General features: G+C 49.1%; 2 protein-coding genes across 7 annotated transcripts in view; one reads left to right on the plus strand and one right to left on the minus strand.

The window, feature by feature from the left end:
* Positions 1-11,529, plus strand: part of TTC19 (tetratricopeptide repeat domain 19) — an 11,933-nt gene extending 404 nt beyond the window's left edge. The window contains exons 2-10 of one of the 2 annotated variants that reach the window (XM_077311834.1): positions 568-671; positions 1,251-1,361; positions 2,376-2,414; positions 4,712-4,768; positions 5,579-5,640; positions 6,811-6,905; positions 7,658-7,815; positions 9,236-9,398; positions 11,134-11,529. In XM_077311834.1, coding sequence (XP_077167949.1) covers positions 568-671; positions 1,251-1,361; positions 2,376-2,414; positions 4,712-4,768; positions 5,579-5,640; positions 6,811-6,905; positions 7,658-7,815; positions 9,236-9,398; positions 11,134-11,300 — 956 coding nt within the window. In that variant the 3' untranslated portion in view covers positions 11,301-11,529. The remainder of the gene's footprint in view (positions 1-567; positions 672-1,250; positions 1,362-2,375; positions 2,415-4,711; positions 4,769-5,578; positions 5,641-6,810; positions 6,906-7,657; positions 7,816-9,235; positions 9,399-11,133) is intronic. The other variant, XM_077311835.1, reaches the window with a different exon arrangement.
* Positions 11,530-12,423: 894 nt separating this feature from the next.
* The window catches only part of NCOR1 (nuclear receptor corepressor 1), a 120,292-nt gene continuing 117,121 nt past the window's right edge, over positions 12,424-15,594 (minus strand). For all 5 annotated transcript variants that reach the window (XM_077311821.1, XM_077311822.1, XM_077311823.1 and 2 more), the window contains one exon: positions 12,424-15,171. In XM_077311821.1, the coding sequence (XP_077167936.1) occupies positions 14,984-15,171 (188 nt within the window). In that variant the 3' untranslated portion in view covers positions 12,424-14,983. The remainder of the gene's footprint in view (positions 15,172-15,594) is intronic.

Below are 15,594 nucleotides of genomic sequence, written 5' to 3' on the forward strand. Positions count from 1 at the left end.
AATAATCAGATTTTCTCCTTGTACTAAATTATGGTGTTTTACATTTCTCCATCATACTTGGGTTTGTGTTGCTGAATCTCTAGGGCAGGCTTTCCCAACCAGGTGAAAATCTGGGGTTTCTTGATAGCCCTGGAAAGGTTTCCGAATAGGTGAGAGTTAATTTCTTTTCTGTATATATGTATTTTTAATTGTTAAGCATTTATTGGGTAATATGAATATTTATGGTTGACCTGCCCCCCCCCATCCCATAATGGCCAGTTATGAGCCTGGAGGGGGTGGGAAGGGGAGGGGCCTCAGGTGGGTATGTCCACATCTATGCTTCCCAACCATGTTCTGCACCACTGGGCCACTTCTGGATTTTCCCAAAGCCTGAAGGATGTTTCTGGGGATTTGCTGGCAGGGGCTCATGGGAATTGTAGTCCATGAACATCTGGAGGACCACAGGTTGTCTACCCCTGCTCTAGAGATATAATTTCTGGGTCATGACTGGAGGTTGGCAACTGTAGATGCAGTCCTGAAAGTGCCCTCTGCATCCTGGAGTGATGCCTCCCCCCTTTCTCTCTCCAGCTGCTTCTCTGTTCTCCCAAGAAGCAAATGAGGAGAAGGACATCAAGGAAAGCGGTCCAGAAGAAGCGGAAGAGGAGATAATATTTTTGCTGAAAAAAGCCAAGGTGAGGCTGTGGAAAGCAGCGTCCTAGGAGGAACATGCCTGCAGATTTGGGGTTTGACTATTTGTCACTTCATCCCCCCACAAGCCCTTCTGAAGTTATTGTTTATCTTTGCAACCTCTGTAGAATTGACAGCTCTGGTTTGGGAAATACCTGGATATTTGGGGGGGGGGGGTCTTGGGGAAGGTGGGGTTTGAGGAGGAGAGGGACTTCAGCTGGGTATAATGCCGTAGTGTCCACCCTCCAAAACAAACACTTTCTTCAGGGGAACTGATCTTGGTCCTTTGCAGCAGGGGTAGTCAACCTGTGGTCCTCCAGATGTTCATGGGCTACAATTCCCATGAGCCCCTGCCAGCGTTTGCTGGCAGGGGCTCATGGGAATTGTAGTCCATTAATACATGGAGGACCACAGGTTGACTACCCCTGCTTTGCAGACGAAGGGTGATAACGGGAGATCTCTGTTGCCCCCCTTTGCAGTACCTTCATTCACCCCTACGCAGATGGAAACAAGACCCTTTATCTTGTCTCCTTCCCAGCTTTTCGCTCATTGATTTGGGACGGTTTTCTCTCCCTTCCCCCCAGCTCTGCATCATGAAAGGAGAGCTGGAAGAAGCTGAGCGGCTCCTGCATGAGGCTGCCCGACTCTCTCACCTGTCCAACAACAGGAACGGCGTCATCTACACGTATGACACGGTTGGTCTGGGAACGGCTCTGTCATTTGCAATTGGTGTAAGGTAGGGTTGCCAGCTCAGGGTTGGGAAATACTTGGAGATTTTTAGGGATGGTTGGAGCCTGAGGAGGTGAGGAAGAGTGGGGGAAAGACCCCAATGGGGGAGAATGCCACAGGGCCCACCTATCAAAGCAGCTATTTTCTGCAGGGGGGGGGGCAGGCACTGTGCTTAATGTGCCTAATCGGTGTCAGTTCTGGTTGTAATCCCAGGAGAGCTCTCACTGCCACCTGGAGACTCCAGTGATGTCTAGTGATATCAGTGGCCATCTGAATTTCTGGGGAAGGCTGCAGAACCCCTGGGGAGTTCTTGCATAATCTGAATCCCTAGATGTTGAGCCTCTTTGGCTTGCCCTCTGTTTCATCTTACCATGGGATCACTCTTTTTCTCTCTCTTACCTGGGCTCAGAGCTGTAACAAGTTAAACTTTTCAGAGTTAGTCTGTCCACAATAAGCTAAATCTGCCTACATGACTTTGTCGTATAAGATATGTTTCTATTTTTGTAAGTAAAATTTCTTTTTCTTATTATCATTGGTATCAGGTCATCTTTGTAACTTGTTTGCACAGCATTTTCCCCTTAATGGGGAAACAGAGGACTGGGGATACTGTGTAAAATGTCTGTGCTTCCAAGGAATTAAAAAAACAACAACATTTAACTTTTGCTTATTTGTGGTCTTAATGCTCTAATCACTATACCACACAGGCTGTCAACCAATCAATCAATTGCTTTATTACAATTCAAGATCAGCATACAGACACATCCAAAAATACACAATGGTGATTCGCTTGACTAATGATTAAAGTTTAAACTATTAATATCATATAAATCTATATGTAAAAACAACAGTAAGTTTACTGGGAGTCAGTCAGTTGCTTCTGTGTTCTTGAGCAAGCCGCTGCGCAGTATTTTACTACATCAAAAGTAATTTCAGCAATTATATAAAATGATTGTTGGTACTCTTCCTGTGTTATACTGCAGATGGCGAACCTGGCCTTTCTGCGGGGACAGTTCGACCATGTAAGTGAATGCTAGAAAGTAACAGAGAGACCATCTCTCTCAGTACCAATCTATTGGCAATCCCTGCCCCAAAGATATCTGCCTGGCCTCAACCAGGCCTTTTTGACTCTGGCCCCAGCCTGGTAAAACGAGCTGCCATCCAAGATCAGGGCCCTGAGGGAGCTATGACAGTTCCTGGTTGAGGTCAGGGTGGATTAAGACCACACGCACCTCCCTCCTCTCCAGCCCCCCACCCCAGTTTCCTTAGCTGAGCATATGTTCCTGGCCAGTAGCAGGTCAGACTGAAGATGGGTGGGGTGGAGTTTTAATATTAGAATGTTTTTACAAATCTGACTATGAATGTTTTAAATTCATATTGTCAACCAGGCCAAGCCAACTTGCAGAGTAGGTCAGGAACTGGCCAGGAACGTAAGAACTCCCCTTAAGTGGGGACCAGGAGGGCCCAGGGTTGTCCAAATTAGGGTGGGAAGTACCTGGAGATTTTGGAGGAGGAGCTTTGGGGACGGTACGTTTTAGGGAGGGGAGGAGCCTCCGCAATACTCTATCCCCAAAGCTGCCATTTTCCTCAATCATCTGGAGCTAAATCATCTGAGCAGGAGGTCTCCAGCCATCACCTGGAGGTTCACAACCTCGTCTTCTTGGGAGAACATTGGCAGCCATTGGAGACTGCCTTCTCCCGATTAATACCACTGGTCTGGGAAAGTCAGTATTGCCTGCTCAGGCTGGCAGAGGATCTTCAGGGTTTCAGGCGGAGGGCCTTCTCCAGGAGATGTTGACAAATTCAACCGGGGATTTTTCGCATGCCTGGCCGATGCTCTCTCAGTCTAAGCCTGCCCAATTCCCTTCTTTGCTGTGCTCTTTCTCCTTTGGCAGTTGCCCCCTTTTCATGTCAAAATGTGGCCACACGGTAGGTCAGTTAAATAAAGAACATGAGTCCATGCAAGGCAAAAAATTGGGAACGAGGAATTTTACTATTACAGCTTCTGCTTCAGTGCAAGCGAACCATGTGGTCATCCAGGGAATGAGTCCTCCTTAAGTCTTAGTTCTCCCTAGTACAGCCTTTCTTAACTTTTTCACCATTGAGAAACCCCTGAAATATTCTTCAGACTTCAAGAAACTCTAGAAGTGGTGTGATCATGAAGAATATGGTTGGAAAGCATGCCCTGCCTGGGGCCCCTCCCTTTCCCACCCCCTCGAGGCCCATCATTGGCCATTTTAGGAGGGGTGGGGCAACAAATGTTTAACAAGTTTAAAAAAAGATATTAAAATTAACCCCCCTTTCAGGAAACACTTCCAGAGTCATTAAGAACACGAATAAATATTAGATTTAAGTGGGTGGCTGTGTTGGTCTGAAGTAGCACAATAAAATCAGAGTCCAGTAGCACCTTTAAGACCAACAAAGATTTATTCAAGGCATTTATTTCGAGTGCAAGCACTCAGACTAAGAACTGATCATCATAACAGTAGGAATATATAAGCAAAAGTTAATCTTGTTACATTAGTAAGCTGTGTCACAGCATCCAAGCACAGCCACATGATAACTCTCTGCCAAAACAGCCAATCAGACCTCTCGAACCCACTTGTAGTTCACAAAGACATATATCAGAAATAAAACTGTCAAAGCCAGTGATCCACGGCTCACACCCTACTATTTAGTGCCGGCCTCATCTGTCTCCATAACAGTGTGAAACTTCCTTACGAGTAGAAGCTAAGCTGGCAGCTATCTTGTCCTGGGACCAGAAAGTAGCATTCAAAATTACATTATATATTACTAAAAGTCCCATAATCCCAATTAAAATAAATTGTGAGGTATATGGATACACAAGTTACATAAGGTTAGCATGAATAGTGAGATAAAAAACCTTTATCCTTGTTGAGTCCAGGGTATGTCAAAGAATATTGGTCTTGTCGAACTTTGTCTGGAGAACTAAACATTTTTTCTTTACAAGATAAAGAAAGCCTAAACAAGGAGCTATACCATTGTCATACAAAAAATGTTCATAGCGTAATTGTACCACGTCCATCGAGTTGCAGGGAAGCACATGCACAAACACTTTCTGAGGACGTTCAAGCATCATGTGAGGCAAGGAAAACGGCAGTCAGTTATAAGTCTTGAGAGTTAACAATGCAAAGGGCGTAAGAAGTAAAACTGACTTTCACGAACAAAGACTGAAGGAGGGCTAGGTAACCACATGCTTTGTTTGCATCGAAGCAGAAGCTATTTGATTACATTAGTAAAAGTCCTTGTTTACATTTTTTGCCTTGCACGGACTAATCTTTTTCGTTTTTCATTTCAGGCAGAAAAACTCTTCAAGGCGGCCATGAGCTTCCTGCTGGCCGGAAACATGAAACAGGTACGACCCCCCAACCTCACCTGCCAACCTTCTTGGGCTCTCGTTCAGTGTCAGCAAATGCCAGGTGTTCCTAAATTCCCGAGCAGATATTGCAAGCAGTGCTGAAGGAGCCCCAAAGCAGCTTGCAAACACCTTTCCCTTCCTCTCCCCACAACAGACGGCTTGCGAGGTAGGTGGGGCTGAGAGAACTCAAAGAGAAGTGCTTTGTGAGAACAGCTCCAAGGGAACTGTGATTGGACCAAGGTTGGCTGTAGGTGGAGGAGGGGGGAAATCAAACCCAGTTCTCCAGATGAGAGGCCACCACTCTTAACCACACCAGGCCGGCCCTATGGCAGCGAGAGGTGTTTCTCAGCTTCCTGAGATACTGGAAGGGGGAGTGCTGGAGACAGACTGCAGGACTTTTGTTGTGTGAGCCTCTTCCTTGAAGCCACAGTCCTCCTCCACCACCCACTGATTGGCTGGATCATGGCAGGGGTGGGGGGATTGCCTGGCAGCCAATCAAGGGACCTTCAAAGGTAGTTTGCCGTTTCCTGCCTCCACGTCATGTTCCTGGGAGGTCTCCCCTCCCAATTCTTGCCAGGGTTGACCCTACTTAGCTTCCAAGACCCGACGGGCTCTCTTTCCTTGCAGTACAGCCCAGGCTCAGCTCCTGCTGGTTGCCAGAGCATCCGTGGGGAAAGCTGCTGCGAGGGGAGCCTTCCCCAGGGCAGGCAGAGTGGGTGGGACCCCTGCTGTTGCGAGAGGGGAAGGGGCAGGGGCTGCTCTGGCTGCCTCCATTGACGCATCGGGTTTTCTTTCCTTGCACGGCAGGATGACAACGCCATCATTGAGATGTCCCTCAAACTGGCCAGCATCTACGCCGCGCAGCATCAGTAAGTTCCCCCCCCCCCTTTCTCTCCATGCCTTCTCGGAATTCCGCCTGCATGCCCCAGTGCCTTATCTCTGCTGACTTTCCCACAGGGAATTCTGGGAGGAGTCCAGGTTGAATCGAGTCCTAAACAATTTTTTTCCTAACTATAGTCTCATTCGCTGGCAGGGGCTCATGGGAATTTTAGGCCCTGGATATCTGGAGGGCCACAGTTTGCCCACCCCTGGTTTAGCCGGTAACTGTGGCTGGGGCAGGACATGGCAAGTGTCTCTACGAAGGTGGAGAGATTTTGGCATGGAGAGAGCCCCATCTTGCCTTGTCCTGCCTCTGAAGATACCGGCCACAGTTACCGGCAAAGCGTCGGGGACTAAAACAACCGGGCCACGGCCACACAGCCCGGAAAACCCACCTGTCGACTCCACCGTGAAAGTCTTCGACAATTCATCTGCTGATTTCTCCGTGCAATGAGAAATGAAAATCCTACAACCAGACATTCTGGCTTCCTGGACAAATTGTACGATTCCAGCAAACGTCCCTGATTTTGCATAATACGTTTGCTGCGTAGGAGGAGTGGCTGGGCACCGATCCTGGGCGCTCCCTTCTACTGGCGGATAGGTCGTTCACGCTCTTTTCTGACTTCTACCATCTCAGCAGGCAGGGCCTAGTCCACCCTTTCTCTAACTTTTTACTATTGGGAAACCCCTTCCCACCCCCACCAGGACCATCATTGGCCATGGGCAGGGCATATATGGTCATATCAACCATATATGACAAATGTTTAATAAATTAAAAAAATGACTCCCACCCATTTGGGGAAACCGTTCCAGGGCCATCAGGAAACCCCAGGCGTTCATGGAAACCTGGCGGAGAACCCCTGGCCTTGTCATTTGCAAGCACCTTTCGACAGCCACAAGCACTTATTTAAAAATCAAGATGATCAAAGCTGACTGCTGTTACCTCCTGCTGCCTCAGGCAGGCAACCCTGGCTATGGAGACCCTTCCAAAAGTATCTTTCTCCCCCCCTTCCCCCCCCCCCCACTGATACATTCCAGCTGCAGACTTCTCCCCAGAACAGAAAACTGGCTCAGTTTCACCTTGGAAAAAACAAAATGTTGTTGGCAAATGTGGTGAACCTGCCTGGCATTTGCTGATGGTGTGTCCCCTTCTCGTCTAGAGACCACCTGGCACAGAGTGGCTATCGATTCTGCATCCTGACCCTGGAAGAGAAGCTGGCAAAGCAGAAGGACATGGCTGCTGATGCTCTACCAGGTAGGGTTGGGGGTGGGGGTGTAGTTTTTCTAACTTGGCCTTCCTCTACATTTTTTTTTTACCATTAAGAAAGCCCTGAAACATTCTTCAGGCTTGGAGAAAACCCAGAAGTGGCACGAACCATGCAGAATATGGTTGGGAAGCAGAGCTGTGGACACGGCCACCCCAGGCCCCTCCCCTTCCCACCCGCTTCAGGCCCTTTATTGGCCATTCTTGGAGGGATGGGTGGGTCAACATGACCATGTGTGGTCATATCACCTGATAAATGTATAACTCAGCGGTTCTCAACCTTACCTTCTCCCTGACCCCAATTCAGGGTTTAACATTTAAAACGACATTCAAAAATTAATTAACTCCCACCCCTTTGGGAAATCCTTCCAGGGTTGTCAGGAAATCCCGGGGTAACAAGCCTCCCTGGCCTGTGACCAAACGGACACGTGATGCTGTCTTGATCAGTCAAGACTAGTACTGTCTACTCTGACTGGCGTTGTCTCTCCAGGAACTCACGCAGAGGCCTTCCGCATCACCACCTACCAGATACTTTAAGGTGGCGGTGCCAGGGATGGAAACCTGGGCCTTCTTCATGCAGAGCAGGTGCTCTTCCACGGTGCTGTGCGACCTGCGTCCATTTGCAGCACCCTTTTCCCCTTCAAGGTGCCCACCAGTCTGAAAAGTCCCCGGGTCCAAGTCTGAGAAAGTACTTGTAGGAGGGACAACGGCCTCCCTCACCCGAGCCCCCCTCTTGTCCCCAGCAGAGGAAGAGCGGATCAATACCCGTCTCCTCCTGGGCATGAGCCTCGACTCCTACGGCCGCTATCTTCTGGCCCACAAGCAGGCAGCTGCGGCGGAGAGAATGTACGAGCAGGCCTTGCAGATCTCCATGGAGGTTCAAGGGGAGACTCATCCTCAGGTGAGAGCTGCCGGACAAGAGCAAAGATTTCCTGCGTTTCCGTTCACATGCAAATAACCTGCAATTCATTTCCTTTTCTGCTAGCTCGGAGGGAGGACAAGGACTCTGGCAGAGAGCTGTGGAAAGCCTACTGAGGGTGGGCGCACAGCTTTTAAAATTATTGCCAGCAGTCCTGAGGACTAGACACTTGGCTTAGCTTCTAAAAGGAAACCACTGGAGAGACGCTTCTCTGCACCGCAGGCCAGTGGTCCATCTAGTCCAGCATCCTGTCTCAAATGTGGCCAACCAGTTTCTCTGGAGGGCCTTTTACTGAGGCCCGGTGGGGGGGGGATAGTTTACTCCTCTACTCTCAACCACTGCTACTAACGCTCTCTGATCGCTATGGTAATGTTTAAACATCCCTTCAAAATAAGATACAGACACGCCACAACAATGAACATAAGGAACATTTTATTTTCATGGAAATTTTAACTCATGACAATGACAAATCAATGGGAACCCTGAGCTTGTTTCTCTGCAATGAGATAGTCCCATCTGGGAGGGATGGGAGACAATGACACCCAAAGTGTGTTGTAAAGGGCCGGGGGGGATGAAGTAAAGGGCGGGGGGGGGGAAGGCGTCCTTCGCAGCCCACCTCCAATTAGTCAACGGGACACATGTGGTCCGCGGCCCACAGGTTGGGGATCGCTACTCTAGGTGAAGAAGTCCTTCCTTTTATCCGTTCTAGAACCAAGCCTTCTGGTGTGTTACCCATAACCACCACACAGTCCTCCTATTCTGGGCAATGTAACCTACTTATTTGCAAGTATTTTGACTAGAACTAGTCTGTGCTTGCCTGTCTTCAGCGGGTCCTTGAAGCAGGGAGGGTGCAGGCAGGTCTCAGATGGCCAGTGTTGATGGGGTGTGATCTTGTAAAGCCCTTGTTGGTTTCCTTCTTGTGATACTCTTTTAAGAAACTTAATTTTTGCAGGGTGGGGGTACACATTGGGAAGATGGGGCTTCAGGGACTTCATCGACTGGAGAGGTCAACGTTGGTCTTTTAATTTTAAGAACAGGGCACTTATGTTAAGCCTCTGAATCTCAGAGCTAGAAACAACATCAGAGAAAGGCCTTTTCTTCTATGCCCAGTTGTTGGCCCTGCGGAGGAACTGGCTGGCCAATGTGTGAGACAGGATTCTGGACTAGATGGACCATTGGCCTGGTCCAACATGGTTCATCTTATGTTCTTTTGAAGGCCTCAGCCTCTCTGCCCTGTTGTTGGCCCTCCAGAGAAACTGGTTGTCTCCTGTGTGAGACAGGATGCTGGATTAGATGGACTATTGCTCTGATCCAGGAGGGCTCATCATGTTCTTATTGCATGCGCTCCACAAATAAGCTCATGGTCAAACACTTTTGTGCTCCACACTCTTTCCTGGCACAGACGGTGGTCCTGATGAATGACTTAGCAACCGCTCTAGATGCTCAAGGCCGATACAATGATGCCTACGCTCGTGTGAAGAAAGCGTTGGATTTGGCTCAACAGACCGGACACCCAGAAGCTTATGTCGTGTTGAATAATCTTGCCGGGATCCTAATGCACAAAGGTAGAGACATCAAGGGGGAAGGGGCTGAAGAACATGTGAGTGGAGCTTACAGTTTAATTTGGTGGCTTTGGGGAGGGGCAAAGCCTGTGGCTTAGTGAGAGAGCATCTCTTTGGCATGCAGAAGGTCCCAAGTTCAATCCCCAGCATCCCCAGTCAAAAGGACCAAGTCTTAGCTGATGGGCAAGACCTCAGCCTGAGACCCTGGAGTGCTGCTGCCAGTCTGAGTAGACAAACTGACTTTGATGCCCTGGTTCAGTATAAGGAAGCCACAAGGGGTGACAGAAGAGATTTCTGTTATAGCCACTGAGGCAAAGCTGGAGAGGAAAGAGGCTGATTTCCCAAGCTCCAAAGAACACACAACAGTCTCCTGAGTAGATGGTTCTGGTATTTTCAGTGCATCAAGCCCTAGTTAAGTTGACCCATGTGCCCCCTTCTATCTTTAGCCTGGAGAGGAGACGATTGAGAGGGGATCTGATAGCCATCTTCAAGTATTTAAAAGGGTGCCATATGGAGGACGGAGCAGAGTTGTTCTCTCTTGCCCCGGAGGGAAGGACCAGAACCAATGGGATGAAATTAATTCAAAAGAAATTCCGTCTCAACATCCGGAAGAAGTTCCTGACAGTTAGAGCAGTTCGTTCCTCAGTGGAACGGGCTTCCTCGGGAGGTGGTGGGTTCTCCATCATTGGAAATGTTTAAACAGAGGTTGGGTAGCCATCTGACGGAGAGGCTGATTCTGTGAAAGCTCAAGGGAGTGGCAGGTTACAGTGGATGAGCGATAGGCTTGGGAGTGTCCTGCAGAGTGCAGGGGGTTGGACTAAATGACTCATGAGGTACCTTCCAACTCTATTATTCTGTGCTTCTATGATCTGGCCTTGGGCCCCTAATTCTATCTGGTCTTAGAGGATGTCTGAAGCTGGACGAAAAAGGGACTCCAAGGTCAGCCAGTGACTTTGGCCAAAGCTGGGCTCCCCCCTCTTCTGTCCTCTGGAGAGCCAGGGCTGTAGCGGTTAAAAGCGGCGGCTTCTAATCTGGAGAACTCGGTTTGATTCCCCATTCCTCTACATGCAGCCGACTGGGTGACCTTGGGCCAGTCCCAGTTCTCATAGGCTGTCATTGGCAGAGCAGCTCAGAACTTTTTCAGCCCCACCTGCCTCCCCAGGTGTCTGTTGTGGGGAGAAGAAGGGAATGGTGTTCGTAAGCCACTTTGGGACTCCTTCGGGTAAGGAAAAGCGGGGTGTAAAAACTCTGCTCCAACGGTTGCAGGAGACCTGGTCTGCGCTTGCGCCAAAATGAGGTCCAGGTGAAGTCTGGGAGGTTAGAGCCACCTCAGACATGAAACATTTAATGCAAAAAAAGAATTGGTACATCATGGAGATACCAACCCAGCCACCTTCTTGGCTTGCTAGCTTTCTGCTGGCAAGGATTTAGTTGCAGAGGAGTGTCAAGACAGGAAACTCTTCCCCTTCCAATCTGAATTTAATTTAACCCTTTATTTTCACCATACTTGTAGATCAAGGTCTGTCATGTTCGCCTTTCTGTTGTGATTTTATGTCTTGGGGTTTTGCGTCCTTTTAATGGGCGTTTTAATGGGTTTTTATCGGACATCTGTAACCTACCATGAGCCAGTTCTGGGAGTGGCAGGGAATAAATTTAATAATAATGGTTATTTTCTCTCTGCCTGGGAGCATCTTGGCCCAGGACTAACACAAATTCCTCTGTCTCCTTCTGAACACAGAAGACTTTGCCCAGGCCAGAAAAGTCTACAAAGCAGCCCTGAAGCAGGCAGAGGAAGCTGGAGACGATGCTGTTGTTAGATACATTCGGAAAGAACTAGCCGAACTTGCCAGGAGGGAGAAGCTGGTGAAATCTGCAGAAAATTCACCAACGAAGGAAAACGAATGAGAAGGCTGAACATGCGGGTCAGGCACGGTGGCGTCGATTGTGTTTGGCACGGCCAGAGCTCAGCGGTACGCAAGCAGCCCAGCAAGGCTCTGATGCTCTCCGAACTGGAGGTTTTTGGTGGGCAGAACAGTGGAATGCCCAAAGGGGTTTTTTCGAAGTGCTCCTATTTGGCAGTAGTTCAGATCCAGTGGCAAATAAAAGAGCTGCAGTAGAAGGACCGCAGGTTGAAGCCGGGGAGTTTTACCTTATTTATTTCAAGGTTATCCTTTGCCACTTTCTGCAGAAGTTTCTTCTTTGGGCATTCAGAAAAACAGCTTGACGGGGGGCGGGGAGGGGGGGACCAGCTTGGGTGATCCTCGTCCAGCTTGAGATCCTACTCTGAGTTGCGGGGCTCTTTCCAGCCCTGTTATTGTACAGCTAAGGCTACTGGTCAGGGAGAGAAACAGCAGAGAATTAGCATGAGGGGATATGAGGTTTCTGGGCACCATTCCATGCAGTGTTCACAACAGGTGTCCCCAGCCTTTGGAATTCTGACCCAGAGCGGTGGACGGAACCACAAAATGGCCACTGTGGTAGGCGGAGCTATCCACGACCGGAGGAAGCCCAAGCCAATGGGACAAGAGTACATTTTAAAAGTACAGTGGTGGAAAGAGAAATCAGAGAGAGATTGAAGCCAGCGCTGTATGGCAGTGAATTGTCAAAGGCTTTCACAGCTAGAGTTTCCAGCCTGCTTGGTCGCGATCCAGCAGTTTTAGTCCCTGACGTCTCGCCAGTAACTGTGGCTGGCATCTTCAGAGGTAGGACATGGCACACACTCAGCACCTTGGCAGATTCTCATCTTGCCGTGTCCTACCTCTGAAGATGCTAGCCAAAGTTACTGGCAAAATGTCAGGGACTAAAGCTACCTGAAAGCCCACTACAACCAAGTGTATTGCAGCCGTCGCTGAAATGTTACTTTGACTGGCACAGCCAATTAGAAAGCCAGTGGGCGTTCCAGAGACTTGCCGGCACTTGCTGGGCATCATGGCATTCCTGACAGAACGTCGGGGACTCTAGTCTACCCCCCCCCCCCGTAACTTTTCCCGTTCCACCCATGGGAAACAAGACAGAAAGCAACAACTCGTTTTGGTGTACTGATCCCCTTTTATTTGGATTGGTCTGAATTGCAAGAAGTCAACTGTACTGAAAACATGGGTGTGAACAAAATAAGGTTTCAAGATGCATGGGTTCAAGGATGCGTCCCCCGCCATTCACCCCCTCCAAATGACCCAAAGCTCTGTACAGAAGAATCGCTGAGCATAGCAAGGAGGAAAAGAGCACTGATCAGAATTTAATTTGAACAACACACAAAGCTGCATAAAGGTGTACTGTTTTGGATGCTCTGATTGACAGATGCTTCCTGGCATGAAAATCTGCCTGTCTGTTCAAACCTTTTGGAATCTCTCAGACCTCCACTTTGGAGGCTCTGCGTTTCGCCTTTAATATTTTTAAATCCCCTCTTGTTTTAACAAAGGACCATGCGGAGGGGGGGAAACTCAAAAAGGGCAGCGTGCAAAGACTTTTGCTGCTTCGTGAGCAGAACTTGGGGCTGCTCTTCACTTACACATCAAGTGTTGCACTTCACGGATGTTTGCTACAACTAGCCCCCCCCCAAGAAAACGCCTTGTGGGAGAAAGAAAAGGAACACACTCGGTGGTTTCTCAGGGGCGCTAGGAGGTTCTATATGACCCTCCCCGTGATCCACCACCAAAACCAAATAAGTGCTATGTGGACTCCACATCCAAGTAAAGAATTAGAAGCACAGCTGGTTCGTGCCAGTTATTGGCAAGATTCCCCCAGTGGCAGTGAAGACTGGGACAGCTGGCTCTTGCCATCCTAGACGTAGATCTATTGGGGTGGGGTGAGGGTTCCATCGTTTCAAAGATGGCATTAGTAGGTTCAGTGCTTCTGTCTGAGCCATAAGCCCCCCCCCCCCCCAAGACTGTCCACTGTCCCAAGTAGCTAGAAGTTACTGACAGAGCACAATGGCAAACCTTCCCAGAGAGTTGCACAGCTTGCCTTGCTAAAATCAGGCCATGCTGGTCTCTCGTTTCAGATTTCCCCCTACCACAACGTGGCGTCTTTAAAAGCGGACCCCCCCCCCCCCCCGAACTCCGCATTTTGATTTCTCCCTCACCTCTAAGAGTATGCCTACACTTTCCGTGCTTAGATTCTCTGGAGGTCAAGTCACTTCCTGCCCGTCCCCCGGTGAAATCCAAGCCCCGCCCTCCCACTTCCTGGGGTAGGGATTATGGAGGCGCAGGATCCGCAAGAAAGGGGCCCCTGTGTCAAGTTGTACCGGAGCAGGATCCACGTGTCGTCTTGAACTATAAATGAGAAAAGGCTTCAGATAAGTGCAAGGGCATCAACGACAACACGCACGGCATAAAATGACACATGGGGGGGGGAGATGGAGGACACCCAAACAGGACTAGAACTGCGTTTTTCTTACTAGAAGTTGTTTCAACACTCAGCCAAGAGTCTTGTCGTTCGAGGAGGCTATTTCCTAATGTCTCTGTGCGGAAGAGCAAAATGTGGTTTCAAAACAGCTGCAGATGACGTAGAAATGAACACAGGATGGGCAAGACGGCGGGGAGGGGGGGAAGGTGCAATGCCAGCAGTTTAGTGCGTTCCAAGCATGGAATGCTGGTTTTGCTCACAGGGGTTGTATGCGCGTGAGTGAGAGAGGGGGAACTTCACCATGATGCACCCATGCAAGTTATTTTCACAGTGTTGTGGAACAAAAAAGAATTACTCCGTGGCAATTGGGTTTGCTTGTTTTACATTGTGGCAACATTAAAAAGAGCCTTGTTATTCCGGAGGCTGGTTAAAATGTACTGAATTGGGGAGGGGGGGGGGGGGGCTCAGCATTTAAAGTTAGTTTTTTTCCACAAGATGTTGAACGACCACAGAAGGAAACGAAAAAAAAAAAGTGTGTCTAGAATTAGATTGGGGGGGGGGGCGGGAAATGATCAGCACTGGCTGTTGTGAACAGCAGAGCTTGGGAGATCAAGCCGAGGACCCCCAGTGTCTGGGGTGGCTGAAACAGAAGATTCCCACCCGGAACACGTGAGCATGAATGTGCAACCTTTCCTTCATTTCAGTGACGGCATGAAGGGCTCAATGTTCAGGGTGGCTTGCGCCTTAAAAGATTATGAACAACCTACGCTTGAGAAAAATGCTTTTTTAAAAAAATATATAAAATGAACACCCCCCCTCCCCCCGCCAAAGGTTTATGCAATGATTTGAACATAAGTACACCAGATACTCCAAGCCAGGGGAAGGGGGGGGGGGGAAATAACCACTGCAGAAAATTACTCTATTTACATAAGAATGATTTTCTTTTTAAAGACATTATGTTATGGTTCTCTTTACAAATAAGATGTCGCTCGGGAATAAGTCCTCTGCTTGTAAAAACTTTACATATTTAATCTTCAGGGTGCTGACTGTCCCAGGCGCAGCAAGAAATCTCTCGAAGGGGGCTGCTCCGGAACAGATTTCCTGTGGCTTCTTCATCTTGCATATCCCCCTCCGCTAGCTTTTAAAGTCTTTGGGCACGTATCGTTCTTTAAAAAAAAAAAAATCAGCCTCCCGACCCCGCAAAGAACTCCAAGCTCTTTCCAAAGGTCTACCAGCCCTCACGGTCAGTCGTCGCTGTCCGAAAGCGTCTCATACTGGGCTGACAAGAGGGGCGCTGGCTCCCGCTCCCATATCCGGCTGGGTTGGTGAGAGGCGGCCTGGCTTACGGACGGCGGGGCGCAGGCCATCGAAGTCGGAGGGGTGCTGCTCAGCATGCGCATGGTCAGAGGGTTGAACGGGAACTGGGTTGACCCTACAGGGGAAGAGAAGGATGGCACCTCTGGTTAGCATCCCCAGGTCCTTGGGGGACACACAGCTTAGAATCCCCCTGTTAGAATCATGCGGTCTTTAAGGGAAACAAAGCTTACAATCCCCTAGTCCTCGAGAGACACACAGTTTAGAACTCACCCGTTAGAATCCCCCAATCCTGAAGGGACAACCAGCTTTGACTCACCCGTTAGAATCCCCCAATCCTGAAGGGACAACCAGTTTAGACTCCCCCCATTAGAATCTCGCAGTCCTTAAGGGAGACTCAGAATCCCCCAGTCCTCGAGGGACACAGTTCAGAATCCCCCCCAATCCTTGCAAGACACTCGGTTTAGAATCCCCCCCGTTGGAATCTTGCCGTCCTTAAGGGATACACAGCTTAGAATCCCCCAGTCTTTGAGGGATACAC

This window comes from Paroedura picta, chromosome 15 (assembly GCF_049243985.1).
Source record: "Paroedura picta isolate Pp20150507F chromosome 15, Ppicta_v3.0, whole genome shotgun sequence".
NCBI classification, from domain to species: Eukaryota; Metazoa; Chordata; class Lepidosauria; order Squamata; family Gekkonidae; genus Paroedura; species Paroedura picta.